This window comes from Phragmites australis, chromosome 22 (genome assembly GCF_958298935.1).
Source record: "Phragmites australis chromosome 22, lpPhrAust1.1, whole genome shotgun sequence".
NCBI classification, from domain to species: domain Eukaryota; kingdom Viridiplantae; phylum Streptophyta; class Magnoliopsida; order Poales; family Poaceae; genus Phragmites; species Phragmites australis.
Genome location: NC_084942.1, coordinates 8,833,384 through 8,849,859, shown reverse-complemented (window position 1 = coordinate 8,849,859; position 16,476 = coordinate 8,833,384). Strand labels below are relative to the sequence as shown.

Genomic DNA, 16,476 nt, shown 5'->3' with positions numbered 1-16,476 from the left:
ATGCTCCGAGACTGCTGCAGAAGATTGCCATGACGAATCCAGGGACTCAGTGGGCCATGGCGGATGAGCCGATCAGGCTAGATGATGGGTCATATAGCACCACTGACCGATACCTCATTAGGTTATTCTGGTCCTTTGGACAATGCATCGAAGCATTCAGGCATTGTAGGCCGGTTGTATGCGTGGATGCCACATTTCTAAGCGGCAAGTTCCATGGTACCCTTATGATAGCAATGGCGGCGGATGCAAATAATCAGATCATTCCTCTCGCCTTTGCAATGGTTGAGAGTAAAAACAATGATAGTTGGCTGTGGTTCCTCACCTTGGTAAGGACACGTGTCGTGGGAAATAGGGAACGAGTTTGCGTCATCTCAGACCGCAACAAGGGTCTTCTGCATGCGTTGGACGTGCTGCATGATAGCACAAACTGCTCCATTGCATGGCCTGATGTGGAGAGAAGATGGTGCATGCGACACTTGGGCGCGAACCTGTACACAAGGTACCGCAGCAAGTCGCTTGTAAAGAGATTCAAAGGGCTATGTCTTCAGAACCAGCAGGCGAAGTTCAACGAGATATGGAGAGAGTTAAATGAGACCACTCGCAAGATGATGGCAGACCAGCAAGCAGGGGAGGATCAACTACGGGCGCAAATGGTTGGGGGCCAAACTATCGTTTGTCGTTCACGTGGTACATTTAGCCAGTGGATAGCGGGGAAGCTGGCGGAGCGTTGGGCCCTTATCCATGACACTCATGGTGCCAGGTTAGCGCATAGAATTGTAATGATCATATTGTACCGATTCTTATGCAAATAGCCATTCTAAAATTTTTGTATTCCATGTTAGGTACTCCATCATGACAACGAACATAGCGGAGGCGTTCAACAATGTCCTAAAGGGAGTACGGGGCCTCCCGTTGTGTGCCATTATTGAGCTCACATTCTACAGAACGGCGGACTACTTTCGAGACCGTGGTAATGCTGCTATGAAGTGCAGCACACGGTTTGCACCTAAGATGGAGCAAATCATATCAAGAAGGAGGAGCAAGGCACACTTTCATCGGTCGAGGATCTACGACTTGGCCAACAATGACTTTGAGGTCATGTGCCGCCGTAGGTATGCTTCAGGGTATAACGCCGGGGACACCGTGCAGCAATGTCAACTTGGACCTAACGAGGTGAAGTGCACATGCAATAAGCCAAAACTGCACCATATCCCGTGCTCGCATGTCTTAGCCGCTTGCAGGGACATAGGTGGCAATGACGGATCACAGTACGTATCACCGTACTTCACGATCGATGCATTGAGGAGCACATGGCTTCCAAAGATGCGGTCCTTTAACATCGGAACCAACTACAAATCGATCGAGGGCCCTAAGTGGGTACCTTATCCACGAGCACGATGCACAGATCCTGGAAGGCCTAGATCTACGAGACTGCAAGGTGACATGGATGAAACAGATGCTGTTGATGGCCTTCGCAGGTGCAAACTTTGCAAACAACCTGGACATGACAGGAGGACTTGCCCGACCCGTCAGTAAACTATCAGCCCACTGTCAAACTGAACTGTCTTAGAGACTTTGTATTGTAAAATGTTATTCACCTGTTAGTTGTACTACTTATTGTGCATTATGTGGTTTGCACTGTACCCCTTTAGACAAGAAGTGATCATTGTATTGTAAATGTAATTTTATTTATTTATTTCGTGTTTCTTAAATATTCATGGATCCGTGTTTTGATGCAGAGACAGAGCGTAGGTAGTCAGTGAGCAAGAAATCTATGGCGGGATCCTCTAGTACAGGCTTTCCATGGACACCTGCAACGATCACTATAGCACTTAATGCCTCCTTACAGGTTGTGCGCGAAGGAAACGATGATCCGTTAAAGGAGAACAACATAATCCAAGCCGTGGCGAAATTGCATGTAAGACCCATATGTTCTAGGTTAACCGCGCCGCTTCAATGTGTAACCACCGAGGACCTTAGGGCCCTCTTGTATCACCGGCGTCAAATGTATCTGAGGGTCCGCGAACTGGCCGACCATCCTTCTGTGATAGGTTTCTCTAGGAGGCAAAGAACGATAGTAATGTCGCCGGACCAGTATGCATCCCATATTCAGGTATGTCATATAAACATTTGGTCACCCTACTTATCTTATTTCCGTTGATTCGAACGGTCCTCTTCTGCGTCAGGCTTTCCCGGAAGACGAACAGTTGATCAACAAAGAAATCTCACACTTCTTGACGATGTATATGCTCTTCGGCGGGGGTGTGATGCCTGGTTCGCGTAGAAGACGACGACAGTCAGCGAATCAAAGGGGTACAGAGGCGACCTCTATGAATCATCCAGATAATGACGAGGACGAAGACGATGACGATTTCATGCCCCCCATGCCTAGACGTTCGAACAGAAATACAGGAGAAAGTTCTAGGAACACTGCAAGAGGACGTTCACGCACAACATCGAGATGCCATACAACTGATAGGGAAATAGGACGTGGTACCACCTCGGAGAAACCTCAAGATGAAGACGACGACGACGATTTCATGCCACAACGACCCCGCCCTCCGAGGCTTCCATCTCCGGAGGACACCGATGACCCTGAAAATGATGATGGATTTGCTCGTACTCATTTTTACAACTTCCCAGAACCACCTCGGAGACGACAACCATCTTACCCGGATAGCTTTGACCATCGCACCTGGAATTCTTATGCTAATTTGCGTCGCCACTTTCCTTCGCCCTAAGCATCTATTGTAACCCTATATATTTTATTCCCTTAAGGCATGTTATTATGTTCTTTAGGCGTATCGTACATGATAATGTTTGTTGTTGTTCGCTCTTTATGTGTAACATCTGTACCGGGTTCCATGCTACTTATGCTTTACAACTACTATTGTTTCCTCTGTACTGAGAATTTCTTAAATTAACAATACAGTGAATAAGACATAATAGGGATGACCTCGACATTAAAATCAATAATACATGTGTCATGACAAATTGTCCTGGCTACTCAACGGCGACGATGCCTCACACAATCTCCAGGCGTGTAAGCGTCTGGCGGGTGTGTGGCTCTCATCCCAGCAGCCTGCGTAAGCCCCTGCCTTGCGTGCCCTTGGTCATCTTCATCATCATCTGCCTGCCCTGTGGGAACCCCACCGAACGTGTATCCTGCCCCGCTTACTCGGCTCTGCATGTACCATGCCGAAGGATCCTCGTGCGGAAGTGTGGACGGCCCTAGAACGTGCTCCGATGGAGTCCAGTGTGCCGAAGGCTCGCCATGCTGGTACCAATGTGAACTTCCAGGTTCATTGAGATCATGGGAGGACTGTCCGCCGAGTAGATCAGTGAAGGTGGCGGTCGCATGCATTGCAGCACCCCAGTCAAAAGCATTAGGGTCGCTCCAGCAAGGGGTTTGCTGCGTGTAGTCAACGACGTCCTCCTAATGAGTAGATGTTGCAGCCGGAGGTGTCATCGTAGCCGGAGGTGCTAGTGAACCCAGCGTAACCTGCTCAGGCGCAGGAGGCTGCGTGCACTCCTCGGCCTCAGCACCGGAACATGAGACATGACGCGCCGAAGCTGAAGATGTATGTCATGATTCTGACCGGACGGGTTCCTCACGAGCACTGGATGACCGCCTGCTGTGGGAGGCACGAGACGGGTCCATAGCATGTTGGTCGTACCCCCTCCATTGCGGGGCACACCCACCTAGACCACATATAGCGTTTAGGAAGCGGGATCCTCTTGTCCTCATGTACTCCCGGAGAGGGTTACGATCCCTCTGCGATGATGACCTGCTTGGTTCCCCACAAGCTTGATCCGCTTGCGTATGCATCTCATACGCCTCTTCAGTCTGTATAAGATGAGGGACATGTCAGTAATATAGAGATTTTCCAAAGAAAACCATTATAAGTAACGCATCACTTACCACAACATGAAGTAGGCGGGCACGATCCTCGGGGAAGGGTCTGGGGCCCAGCTGTACAGGTCCGCTGAGTAAGGTGGCACGCGTGCGCGGACGGTACCAAGCAAGGTAGTCCCAGTATGTGGCCTCGTCGTATTGTCCAGCAGTAATGATGACATCGACCGCAGCTGACTCTGTCCACCTCCGTATGTAGTCGGCATTCTTGGATGCCCAGTTCTGCATGCCTCCACCCCCCCTGTGAGCTCCTCCTATACGTGACATAAACAGTTATAATTTGTTAACATGGATAACCAATGTACTAAGGCAACATACAATAACACACTTACTCGTGCGCCCGTCCGGCGTCTCGTTGTGGTGGTACTGGCACCATCTGTCGATACCCGAACTGCCTTTGTACACGTTCTGGAGAATATACTTCTACGCAGTTCATGTACAACAAGAAGCATGTGGTCAACCATAAGTCTGCGTCACGGCTACAAGAGGATGCGATGAGTCCACCATCTGCAATTTCTTCTACTCGTGCCATACGCCATGGATCCCACTCCACTAGATCAGCGCTGAGGACGTCCAGGTCACTGATCACCCTGGAGTAGTTACCATGGTCTTGCTGCTGACTCCATCTTAGCCTGGCATGAATCCACCGATACCCCATCGTCGGCCTTATGTCATCGGCAATGCCATCAGAGATGTGGACTGGGTAGTAGCACTTGAGCACCCAAGGTCTGGAAACCGGGAGGTATTCCCAACTCCATAGCTGTAAGAGGTGTAAGCACCCTGTAATAGTTGCCTTCCTCTTTGTTCGCTGGGTTGCATCACACAAACCTCTGTAGGTTGCAGCCAACACTGCAGATCCCCAACTGTAAGATGTAGGCTCAAAAGGATGTGACGCGAGGTGGGCTGCTAACCATACAATATGGGGGACGACATAATCGCCTGCTGTATTGCAGAACATGATGCCTCCGAGCAGGATGTACAAGTACACCTCATAGTGCTGCATAAGTGTAGCCTCGTCCGCATCCAGTGGGCAAGGACCGAACTGTGGGAGCCCATGAACCCAGGACATGGAGAGGCCAGCATCCTTCCCGTCGTATTGCACACCAAACCTATAAGATGCAGATGGTCAGATGAAGCTTTAATAGCACTATAATATTTGAAGTGCATTACATAACAAATAATTACCTATCCGCAACATAACCCTTCCACTCCTCCCTTGCGGGTCGCGAAACTATTAACGGGGCGCCCCTGATTGGTAGCCCGGTCAGCATGGCCACGTCCCTCAATGTTACAGCCATCTCGCCAAAAGGAAAGTGGAACGTGTGCGTCTCAGGACGCCACCGGTCGACGAGACATGTGAGCAGTGCCTCATCAATCGCCGGCAGAGGTGTCCTACCGCCGACCTCCATGGGAGCTCCGGCCATCATGAGAGCGAAAGGTAGTAGTCCCGCCCGTGCGAGTGGCTCGTGGAATCGAGGGTCCAACTCCTTAATCTTGTGCACACTCCGGGCTCGTAACGGACCCAACTGCATGAGTTATCCAATAAATGTACAGAGTTAGTTCGAAATTATCGTGTCAATAAAATAGCACATATAAACATGGTACCTGCTGTCCTGTGAATATCATCCTTCCCCTATGGTTCTCGTCATACCGCTGCTGAAGAAGCTCGGGAAGACCACCATGAGCCATGATAATGATTTAAGGCTTCATGGTTCAACAAATAGGTGAACAACATATTAGAATAATCTAATTACTCTAATTAAATAAACTAAGTACTCTAATTAAATAATCTAAGTAATATAATAACGTAATTAAATAATGTAATTTGTATAATCTCAAAACTCTAATTAAATAAACTAAGTACTCTAATAAAATAATCTAAGTAATATAATAACGTAATTAAATATTCTAATTTGTATAATCTAAGTACTCTAATTAAATAAACTAAGTACCCTAATTAAATAATCTAAGTAATATAATAACGTAATTAAATAATCTAATTAGAATAATCTGACTACTCTAATTAAATAAACTAAGTACTCTAATTAAATATTATAAGTAATATAATAACGTAATTAAATTATCTAATTAGAATAATCTGAGTACTCTAATTAAATAAACTAAGTACTCTAATTAAATAATCTAGTAATATAATAACGTAATTAAATTATCTAATTTGTATAATCTAAGTACTCTAATTAAATAAACTAAGTACCCTAATTAAATAATCTAAGTAATATAATAACGTAATTAAATAATCTAATTAGAATAATCTAAGTACTCTAATTAAATAAACTAAGTACTCTAATTAAATAATCTAATTAATATAATAACATAATTAAATAATCTAATTTGTATAATCTAAGTACTCTAATTAAATAAACTAATATAATTAAATAAATATAATTGAACGGATTAAACAATCTACTACTGAAAGAACTAATCTATTTCGAAACTAACTAACCAAATAAGCTAATTACTCTAAATATTATTACTAACCTAAGTATTAAATAGGTAATCTAATAACTAACCGGTACGAAAGTGGCTGATCTCGAAGTATTAAACTGCCGCTGCTGCTGCTCGCGTTGCTCCTCTTCTGCTGCTCGCGTTGCTCCTCTTTTGCTGCTTTCTCTACTCGAGATGCTGCTCCTCTGCCACTCCTCGCATTCCTTGCTCCCTTCTCTGCTCTGCTGCTGCTCTCTTCTTCGCGACCTCAATTTATTTAGCTCTCCGTAGACCAACGTGCATGCATCCTGCACCAATAATTCACCGGCCGGCCGAACTCACGGGATGCAAAAAAACGAACGACGTGACGTGACAAAGATTGATGTGACGCGGCAAAAAGAAGATGGGACGCCGGCCGGGTGTATTCGGCACCTCAGTTGCCGAATACAGCAGAGTACAGGGTGTATTCAGCAACTGAGGTGCCGAATACGGCCCACAGTGCCGTATTCGGCACCTCAGTTGCCGAATTCAGTGGGCCCGCGGTGTTTTCGGATTTTCAGTTACCGAAATTCAAATTTCGGAATTTGAGATACCGAATACGAGTGCTAGATTTGCAAATACGTCGATATGTTGTCTAATTTCGCAAATACGGTCGCGTATGTTGTCTAAATTTCCAAATTTGCCGTGGGTATCCAGCCAGCTCGGCTCAGCTTGTTAGAGCTTGGTAGAAAATCGGCTTGGATGAACCTGGACTCGGCCCAACTCCTTAAAAACCGAGCCGAATCTCGAATGAGTGTCTTTACCAAGTAAGAGGAGGAAAGGAGTAGCCTCATTGTTGTTGTTGGCTCCTCCACAGAGGATCCCTGTATTGAACAGAGTAAATGGTGCACGAGTAGGCTATATAGGAGTAAAATGGTCATTTTACCTTCGGTTTAATGCCCTAACCTACAGGTTCGCATACAAAACAGAAAAACAAACAAACCCAAACATGGCCCCCTTCTAGACTGTTCAATCTTATGCATAAGTCAACTTAAGTTTAATTGTTAAAAAAACTGATGTCCACATAAGCCCTAAGAAGCTCGATGTCATGTTCCGAACGACTTCTAAAATTTGAACTTATTGTCTATGTAGTATAGTGAAAAGTTTGTATTATTTCTAGACTTGTTTTATTTGATGTTCAATTGATATTATCATTATTTTAGAACCGGACTTCTTAACCGAAGGTATTGAAGCATCTGAATTTATACAAGCAAAGGTAATCATTTAGAACTTCCACACAGTCGACGGACGAACAAAAACCGAGACGATCTCCTACTTGTCAGCAACATATTATAATTCTGCTTCTGCAAGAACTGAACCTCAGAAAATCTCAAATCAAAAGTTCAAGCAAGCACTAAGCTAGTGGGGTACAATTTGATTGCTGCAAACAAAGAACAACAACAGTTCAATGTACTAGTTTACAAGAAATCTCTTCTTGCATCGAAGCAAAAAATCCTGATAGAAAATTACATCTCCCTGCCGCCTGGCTGCGCACCGATTCTTCACAATTGGGCAGGTTAATCTATAATTCTATCAACATCGCAATTCTTCTTCACACTAGCACTGCTGCCACAATCTCCGAGCTCCGGCCTAGAACAATAGCTCGCCGCCTCCAGTGATGCTGCAGCAAAAATCTCGGCGATGACGTGCCCCCAATTCGGCGAGATACGGCCGGGCTCCTTGGGCGCCGCGCCGCTTGGCCCATCGACGACGAGGAGGGGAATAAGATGCACGCCCAGAAATCATAGTTCAGAAGCACGCCCGGAAATCAAAATCGAAACCTTGTTGATGGAAGAACCTAGAAACACCTATTTTTTTCAATCTGAAAACAACACAGACAAATATTCAGAGATGATAACATGCTCACCCGTCAAGACGAACACGTTGGCATTGCAACATTTTGTTGGGCTTCACCAATCAAACGCCTATTATTTCAATGTGAAAACAACATGTATAGCTAACTGTAGAATGGATAAGCAGCAAAAGAAAATGCTCTTTGCAGATGCATGGTGTCCAACGACCACCCGAGCTTGTCGACAGAGTACACTAGCAGATTATTGTAGGCAGGAACTATCAACGAAATGTACTTCTCAGGAGGATAAAAAATCGACGGGCAGGGAACCTAAACATTTAACACACGCAAATGAACAAACACCTAGCGTGGACATCATGTCACAGCCCGAGCTGAACTCAACACAGCAATCGGTAATACCATGCTGTGCGAGTTGGGGTCCTCGAAGAAGGCGTCTGAGACGGCAGTCCTATCCAGCCTGCAGCCGAGATCCAAAATTAAACACCAGTCAACAACACGCGCAGATCACGCGGATGTGCTGGAAAAAGACAGCAGCGGTGCCTGGCACCGCAACGGGACAGGCGGCGGCGGGAGGGGAAGGTGACGGGAGAGGTGCGGCGGGCAGTGGCCGGAGATCCAAAATTTGGATTCTCGCGGTAATCGAAAAAGCGTGTTTACTGGATAAAATTTATTTGAATAAATTTAAAATTTAAGAAAAAAAATCATAATTTTAGTCGCTCGGTAACCGGTCAAATTGAACTGGTTACCGAGCGGTTTTTGCGGTAAATCATGCGATTTCTTCGGTAACCGAGAGTCCAAAAACCGACCGATTTGCTACAAAAACTGAATAATTTTGAGCGATTACCGAGCGGTATGGACGCGTTATCAATAATTATGTAGAAAATCATAAAAATAAAAAAATCACCAATAAATCAGGGGAAAAATAGTATAATACCATGGTGTGTTTTGTAACATTAGAAAAAAAAATTTGGCATAACCTTTGCTATATTTTGGAAGTTTTCAAGGCAACAAACAAATAGTAATACCAATGTGAGCACGAACATGTAATTGTTGCTTCAAATATATGCGTACATTACATATGCAGCGTCTGAAATTAATAAATATATATCGAGTTGTCCGTAGTAAAGCTAAAAATACAATTACATCCCATCAATCAGTACTTACCATAGTATCCACGCCACGTGCAACTTACGAGATGGAAAAAATTAGTATAATAACATGGTATGGAAATAAAGGAGTTGTAAAAAGTAAATTTTCATTACATTTAGAATCACCAGCTTGGGGGCGATTAAATTCAGCCATATTGTACTCCTCGGTGGACATTAGCATTATCCGTCATGTCGATAGTAACTTTTCCTTAAACTCAACCCATATTTGCCCTATCCATACAAAAGTGGTTGACCATTGTCCTTGTAAAATAGCATAAAACTCAGGGTCTTGTCACTCATAGACCCACTGAATAGGAGGCTCTGACTAAGCATCGGAGACAGGATAGTGATACGGATATGATCCAGAACTACTCTCCATGCCATAGCTACTGGAATAGCTTCCACTATCTTGTGGTCCATTATGGTCACCTTGTATTATATGCTTTGGTGAGGATGGGGCACCGTGGTCCTGATCCTGTGTGGCATGCGAAAAATGACTCTCACCAGTGAATTGCACGGGAGGAACGACAGAGGATTGGCATGGAGGAACATCGCCGCCCTGACCATCATCATCACCGCTGTCTGTCTTTGAGTTGTTGTCATTCGATTCTTGGTAAGTTAGGCTCTCTAGGTCATTATCCGTGCTCTCATCGCTTTGCACTTGTCTTTTGCCCTTACCCTTGGTCTTCTTGCTCTTCTTTGTATATATCATTTGCTTCTTTCTCTTTCCCATGTGTGTGTCACCAACCACTGTGGCAGCCTACTGTTGTAAGTCCGGTGTGTTCGCTGTGTATGTCACCAGGTGAGTAGGTAGGGGTATGTCGCTATCCGTGTCCTCCTCGTCAAGCTAAGGGGCTGCATTTGACCTGTCGGTCTCCATCCAGTCCCGGAGTGGATTGTTATCCTCGTTCAATGTGAGCTCCATAAGCCGCTGAAATGGATCATTGTTAACAGTCGACCTGATACCTGCATCCAAGTTGTTCTATATTCTCAGGTTGTAGTTGACATATACCAACTTATGAAGCTTCTTGTAGCTTATACGGTTGCGAACTTTGGTGTGGATAAATGCAAATGTACTTCAGGTCCTCTCACACCCACTAGATGAAGCGCACTGAGACACTAGGCTGTTGGTAATATGCCCTAGAGGCGATCGAGTTTGCGGATTGGATCTGCTAATGGGCTTTAATGTTGATTAAAGGACCATTAGGGTTTAGAGTCATAATGGGCTTTAATGTTGATTAAAGGCCCATTAGCGTGCTCTATATAAGAATAGGCAGGGGCCAAGGCGCATGGTGTTCTTTAAAAAACCCTAGCCGCCTCCTATTCCCGAACTCCCTTCGAAACCCTAGCTGGGCGCGCGGTGCTAGCACACCGGCGCACGGCGATTCCATCCTTGTACGTGTGGATACCGTGGAGGCGCTGCTACTATTGCGGTGCTGATCTGCTCGGGAGTACTCGGGACGTACCCGCGAGTACTCGGAAGGTGCTCGGGACGTGCTCGGGACGAGGTTGACGATCGACTACTTGACGCGCATGACGTTGGATTGGTCTGCTCCAACTCTTCTTCCGCTGCACTGCTCATCAAGTGGTAACGATTCATGATCCCCTACTCGCATGGCTTCCTGGTTGAATGCGGTAGAGAAAATTTATTTTGTGCTAGCGTAGCCTACCCGCAACCCTTCAGTGGTATCAGAGCCATCCTGCGTAGTTTTCGATCTGGATCAGTCACATATAGAAGATATGTGATAGAAATAGATTAGATCTATTGTTTTTGATCAGTTCATATGATGGATTGATCAATGCACGGTTGGTTAGGTGAATTAGAGATCGGATGAGATGCCAGTCGATGAAACCACATAGCCAAAAAGATTAGCTCGATCTCCCACCTGTTTTTGCGTGCGACTTGCCCCTACCGGCTGGAATCACCATCGGGGCTAACTGCATGCATCGCGACATGGTCGGGAGAACAGCAGATCGAGGTCATGTGTGCTGTCATCGTTTCTGGAAAAACCTCACGCGATGATCAATGGGATTGATCTAATGGAAATTGAGACATTATGAATGACTCGGAATTGGCTCGATACGATCGATCCGATGAGATTTTCATAGCGATTTCATAGATGCGATCTATGTATTTCCGAGTACATGCATAGATTGTTGTAATAACATGATCCCATCACGATATTAGAATTCGATTCTACGCTTAACTCGTTTTTGCAGAGAATGTTGTGACTGGTATGGCCTTGTGATATGTGATGCATGTGTGTAATTTTTCATGGCCTGCGTGTCATGGTTAATTGCAGCCCAAGGCTGTCATGTTATTGTATAACGACCTGCGTGTCGACTTGTGATGCTTCTTCTCATGTAATTTATCTAGTGCTATTAGGTGTAATAGACTAGAACAAGATCATGGAGATTTGAAGCATGATGACCCGGAGGACAGGAACCGTGGCGATGAAGATCACCATGTGAAGGGGCCATACTATGTCACAGTTAATATGATTGCCTGTGATGTTATTATGTTCCTGTCATACTATTCTTTAATGTTTTTTATGTGGTGGATATGATTTTCATGATAGAGTAGTTTCCCTCAGAAAAATCAAGAGTAATTGATGCCCTTCCAATAGCTGCACCTACAAAGGTTTTGATCATTGTGTGGTAGGTCTGCCAAAGCAGGGTGCCATCATTTATCTTAACCAGTTAGAGTGGATGTCGGACATCCACACGCATAGTATTGGTTTACTTGATAAAGCTATCAAAACGGTTTTGGGCTTTGGGGCATGGTGTTGGTCGCCGGGGCATTCGATGCCACCCAGCAAACAAGAGTCACATAGGGATGTGATTAGCAAGGCGTTGCTTACGTATGTCACTAAGTTTCTAGCAGTGATGCCAAAGCTCACCAGAACTTAGTTGAATATGGATCTTGATCCTCTATATGTTGTTAGAGGGAAAACACATATAGTGGAGTATCTTTTGTTAAATTGTTTAATAGAAGATTCACATAGGCATAGTGCTGAACTTGCATTTTCTGTTGTAGATTATGGCACCGGCCGCTAGTAACACTTCCAGTTTTAATTTGCGATCGATTCTTGAAAAAGAGAAGCTTTCTGGAACAAACTTTATTGATTGGTATAGAAATCTGAGAATTGTTCTCAAACAAGAGAAAAAGGAATATGTTCTAGAGGTCCCCTATCCTGATGAACCAGCTGATAATGCTCCTGCCACGGATCGGAGGGCTTATGAGAAGCACACCAACGATTCACTGGATGTTAGCTGCCTCATGCTTGCCTGTATGTCCTCTGAGCTTCAGAAGCAATATGAGAACAGGGATGCCCATGATATGATTGTGGGACTCCGAGGCATGTTTGAGAACCAAGCTCGGGCCGAGAGGTACAACACCTCAAAGTCCTTGTTTGCGTGTAGGTTAACAGAAGGCAGTCCAGTCAGTCCTCATGTGATCAAAATGATTGGTTACATTGAGAGCCTGGAAAAACTTGGTTTTCCCCTTAGCCCTGAGTTGGCTACGGATGTAATTCTCCAGTCGCTCCCTGCGAGCTTCGAGCCGTTCATTTTGAACTTTCATATGAACAGCATGGAGAAAAGCATGGCTGAATTGCATAGGATGCTAAAAACTGCTGAGGAAAGCATTAAGAAGAGCTCTAGTCATGTGATGATGGTTCAAAAGGATAGCAAGAAGAGAAAGCGCAAGGGTAAGGCTAAAACTTCGGATGAGATCTCGAGTTCTAAGCCTAAACCTGTTGGAAAGCCCAAGGCTAGCCCTGCCGCTTCTGACACTTGCCACCACTGCCATAAGACTGGTCATTGGCGGAGGAACTGCAAATTGTACTTGGAAGAACTCAAAAAGAAGAAGGGAAGTAAGACTTCCTCTTCAGGTATAAATGTTATTGAAATTAATCTTGCTACTCGTCCTGATGATTCATGGGTATTTGATACCGGATCAATGATTCATACTTGCAAATCGTTGCAGGGACCGAAAAGGACTAGGAAGTGTGCAAGAGGCGAATTGGATGCTCGCGTCGGTAATGGTGCAAAAGTTGCTGCGTTGGCCGTTGGCGTTTACTCCTTATCGCTACCCTCAGGATTAGTTTTGGAATTAAATAATTGTTATTATATTCCTGCCTTGGGCAAAAACATTATCTCTTCTTCATGTTTGGAAGAAGATGGTTATGAATTCATAATAAAGAACAAGTGTTGTTCGATATTTTTGAATGGTATGCTCTATGGTAATTGTCCATTAGTAAATGGATTATATATATTGGATCTTGAGGATATAACTATCTATTACATTGATACAAAGAAGCCTCGGCTTAATGATTTGAATCCCACTTTTGTATGGCATTGTCGATTAGGTCATATAAATGAGAAGCGTATGCAGAAGCTCCATAAAGATGGTCTTCTACATTCATTTGATTTCGAATCATTTGATACATGCGAGTCTTGTTTACTTGGCAAGATGACTAAGACACCTTTCACTGGTCGAAGTGAGAGGACAAATGAATTATTGGCCCTAGTACATACAGATGTATGTGGACCGATGAGTTCTACAGCTAGAGGTGGTTTTCAGTATTTCATTACTTTCACCGATGACTTTAGTAGATATGGTTACATCTACCTAATGAGGCACAAGTCTGAATCCTTTGAAAAGTTCAAGGAGTTCCAGAATGAAGTACAAAATCATATAGGCAAGACAATTAAATTTCTGCGATCAGATCGTGGAGGTGAATATTTGAGCCATGAATTTGGTGATCATCTAAGGCAATGTGGAATCGTTCCACAATTAACTCCACCGGGTACGCCACAATGGAATGGGGTGTCCGAGCGGAGGAACCGAACTTTGTTAGACATGGTCCGGTCGATGATGAGCCAATCTGATCTTCCATTGTCCTTCTGGGGATACGCTCTAGAAACTGCTACTTTCACGTTAAACAGGGTTCCATCTAAGGCTGTAGAGAGGACACCATATGAGATATGGACCGGGAAGCGTCCCGGATTGTCTTTCCTTAAGATATGGGGTTGTGAGGCTTATGTAAAACGTTTGTCGTCTGATAAGCTCACTCCCAAATCTGATAAATGCTTCTTTGTGGGGTATCCTAGGGAAACCAAAGGATATTATTTCTATAACCGGGAAGAAGGCAAAGTGTTTGTCACCCGGAATGGTGTCTTTCTTGAGAAAGAGTTTCTCGCGAAGAGAGTTAGTGGGAGCACGGTGCAACTCGAAGAAATTCGGGAACCACTTGAAAGTGTTTCAGCTCCTATTGAACCACAACTCGGTATGCAAGATGTTGCAGAACCCGTTGTCGAGACACCAGCCCCACGTCGGTCGGAAAGGTTCAGTCGTGCACCCGAGCGGTTTATGTTCCTAACCACGGGGCAGCGCGACATATTATTGTTGGACAATGATGAACCTAAGACTTACTCGGAAGCAATGGTGGGACCAGACTCCGAAAAATGGCTTGGAGCCATGAGATCCGAGTTAGAATCCATGCGAGAAAACCAAGTTTGGAACTTGGTCGATCCACCTGATGGTGTGAAAACTATCGAGTGTAAATGGGTTTTTAAGAAAAAGATAGACGTTGATGGAAATGTTCACATCTATAAGGCACGATTGGTGGCAAAAGGTTTCAGGCAAATTCAAGGTGTTGATTATGATGAAACGTTTTTGCCCGTCGCAATGCTAAAGTCTATTCGGATTCTCCTAGCAATTGCTGCATATTTCGACTACGAGATATGGCTAATGGATGTCAAAACGGCTTTCCTTAATGGAACCCTAAATGAGGATGTGTACATGACACAGCCTGAAGGTTTTGTCAATCCGAAAAATGCTGGGAAGATTTGCAAGCTGCAAAAGTCCATCTATGGACTAAAGCAAGCTTCTCGGAGTTGGAATCTTCGTTTTGATGAAGTGATCAAAGGGTTTGGTTTCATCAAGAATGAAGAAGAGCCTTGTGTTTACAAAAGGACTAGTGGGAGCGCACTTGTGTTTCTGGTCTTATATGTGGATGACATATTATTGATCGGAAATAATATTCCAATGCTCGATGCTGTCAAATCTTCATTGCAAAAGAGTTTTTCAATGAAAGATTTAGGAGAGGCAGCATACATATTGGGCATAAAGATCTATAGAGATAGGTCGAAAAGACTAATCGGATTAAGCCAGAGCACGTACATTGACAAGGTATTGAATCGGTTCAATATGCAGGATTCCAAGAAAGGTTTCGTGCCAATGTCACATGGCATCACTCTCAGCAAGAATCAATGTCCTAAGACATCTGATGAGCTCGAGAGGATGAGTGCGATCCCGTATGCTTCTGCTATCGGGTCCATCATGTATGCTATGTTTTGTACACGCCCAGATGTCTCCTATGCTCTAAGTGTTACGAGCAGATATCAATCGAACCCAGGTGAATGTCACTGGGCTATAGTAAAGAGTATCCTCAAGTACATGAGAAGAACTAAGGATATGTTCCTAGTCTATGGAGGTGAGGAGGAGCTCGTTGTAAATGGTTACACCGATGCTAGCTTCCAAACCGACAAGGACGACTCGAGATCGCAGTCTGGTTTTGTGTTTTGCCTTAATGGAGGTGCGGTGAGTTGGAAGAGTTCCAAGCAAGAAACGGTTGCTGATTCCACGACGGAGGCCGAGTATATCGCAGCTTCGGAAGCTGCAAAAGAGGCTGTTTGGATCAGAAAATTTGTTTCTGAGTTGGGTGTGGTCCCTAGTGCGTCCAGTCCAATGGACCTCTATTGTGACAATAGTGGTGCCATTGCACAAGCCAAGGAGCCTAGGTCGCACCAGAAGTCCAAGCACATACTTCGGCGCTATCACCTCATTCGAGAGATTATTGATAGAGGTGATGTAAAAATATGCAAGGTGCACACGGATTCGAATATTGCTGATCCGTTGACGAAGCCTCTCTCACAGCCCAAGCATGAGGCACACTTGAGCTCTATGGGTATTAGATACTTGCGGGATAGACTCTAGTGCATGTGAGAGAATGTGTTCTGTCTATGCTAATGTACTTTTGGATAATTATTATCTGGTTCCATGAATAATTATCATTTACATTGATCAGCAAGTATGTGACTTGTTTGTGAAA

General features: G+C 44.6%; 1 protein-coding gene across 1 annotated transcript; it reads left to right on the top strand.

The window, feature by feature from the left end:
* Positions 1–1,966: 1,966 nt before the first annotated feature.
* LOC133905388 (uncharacterized) lies at positions 1,967–2,779 on the top strand. Its single transcript, XM_062347144.1, has 2 exons — positions 1,967–2,113; positions 2,187–2,779. The coding sequence occupies exons 1-2, from the start codon at positions 2,006–2,008 to the stop codon at positions 2,739–2,741; spliced, it is 663 nt and encodes a 220-aa protein (XP_062203128.1). The 5' UTR covers positions 1,967–2,005; the 3' UTR covers positions 2,742–2,779.
* Positions 2,780–16,476: the final 13,697 nt, after the last annotated feature.

What these genes read in the sequence shown, in the direction of transcription:
- LOC133905388 (XM_062347144.1), top strand. Translation starts at nt 2,006, where the DNA reads ATGTATCTGAGGGTCCGCGAACTGGCCGACCATCCTTCTGTGATAGGT. An exon ending in AGTATGCATCCCATATTCAG is followed by an intron (nt 2,114 to 2,186) that starts GTATGTCATATA and finishes CTTCTGCGTCAG; the next exon opens with GCTTTCCCGGAAGACGAACA.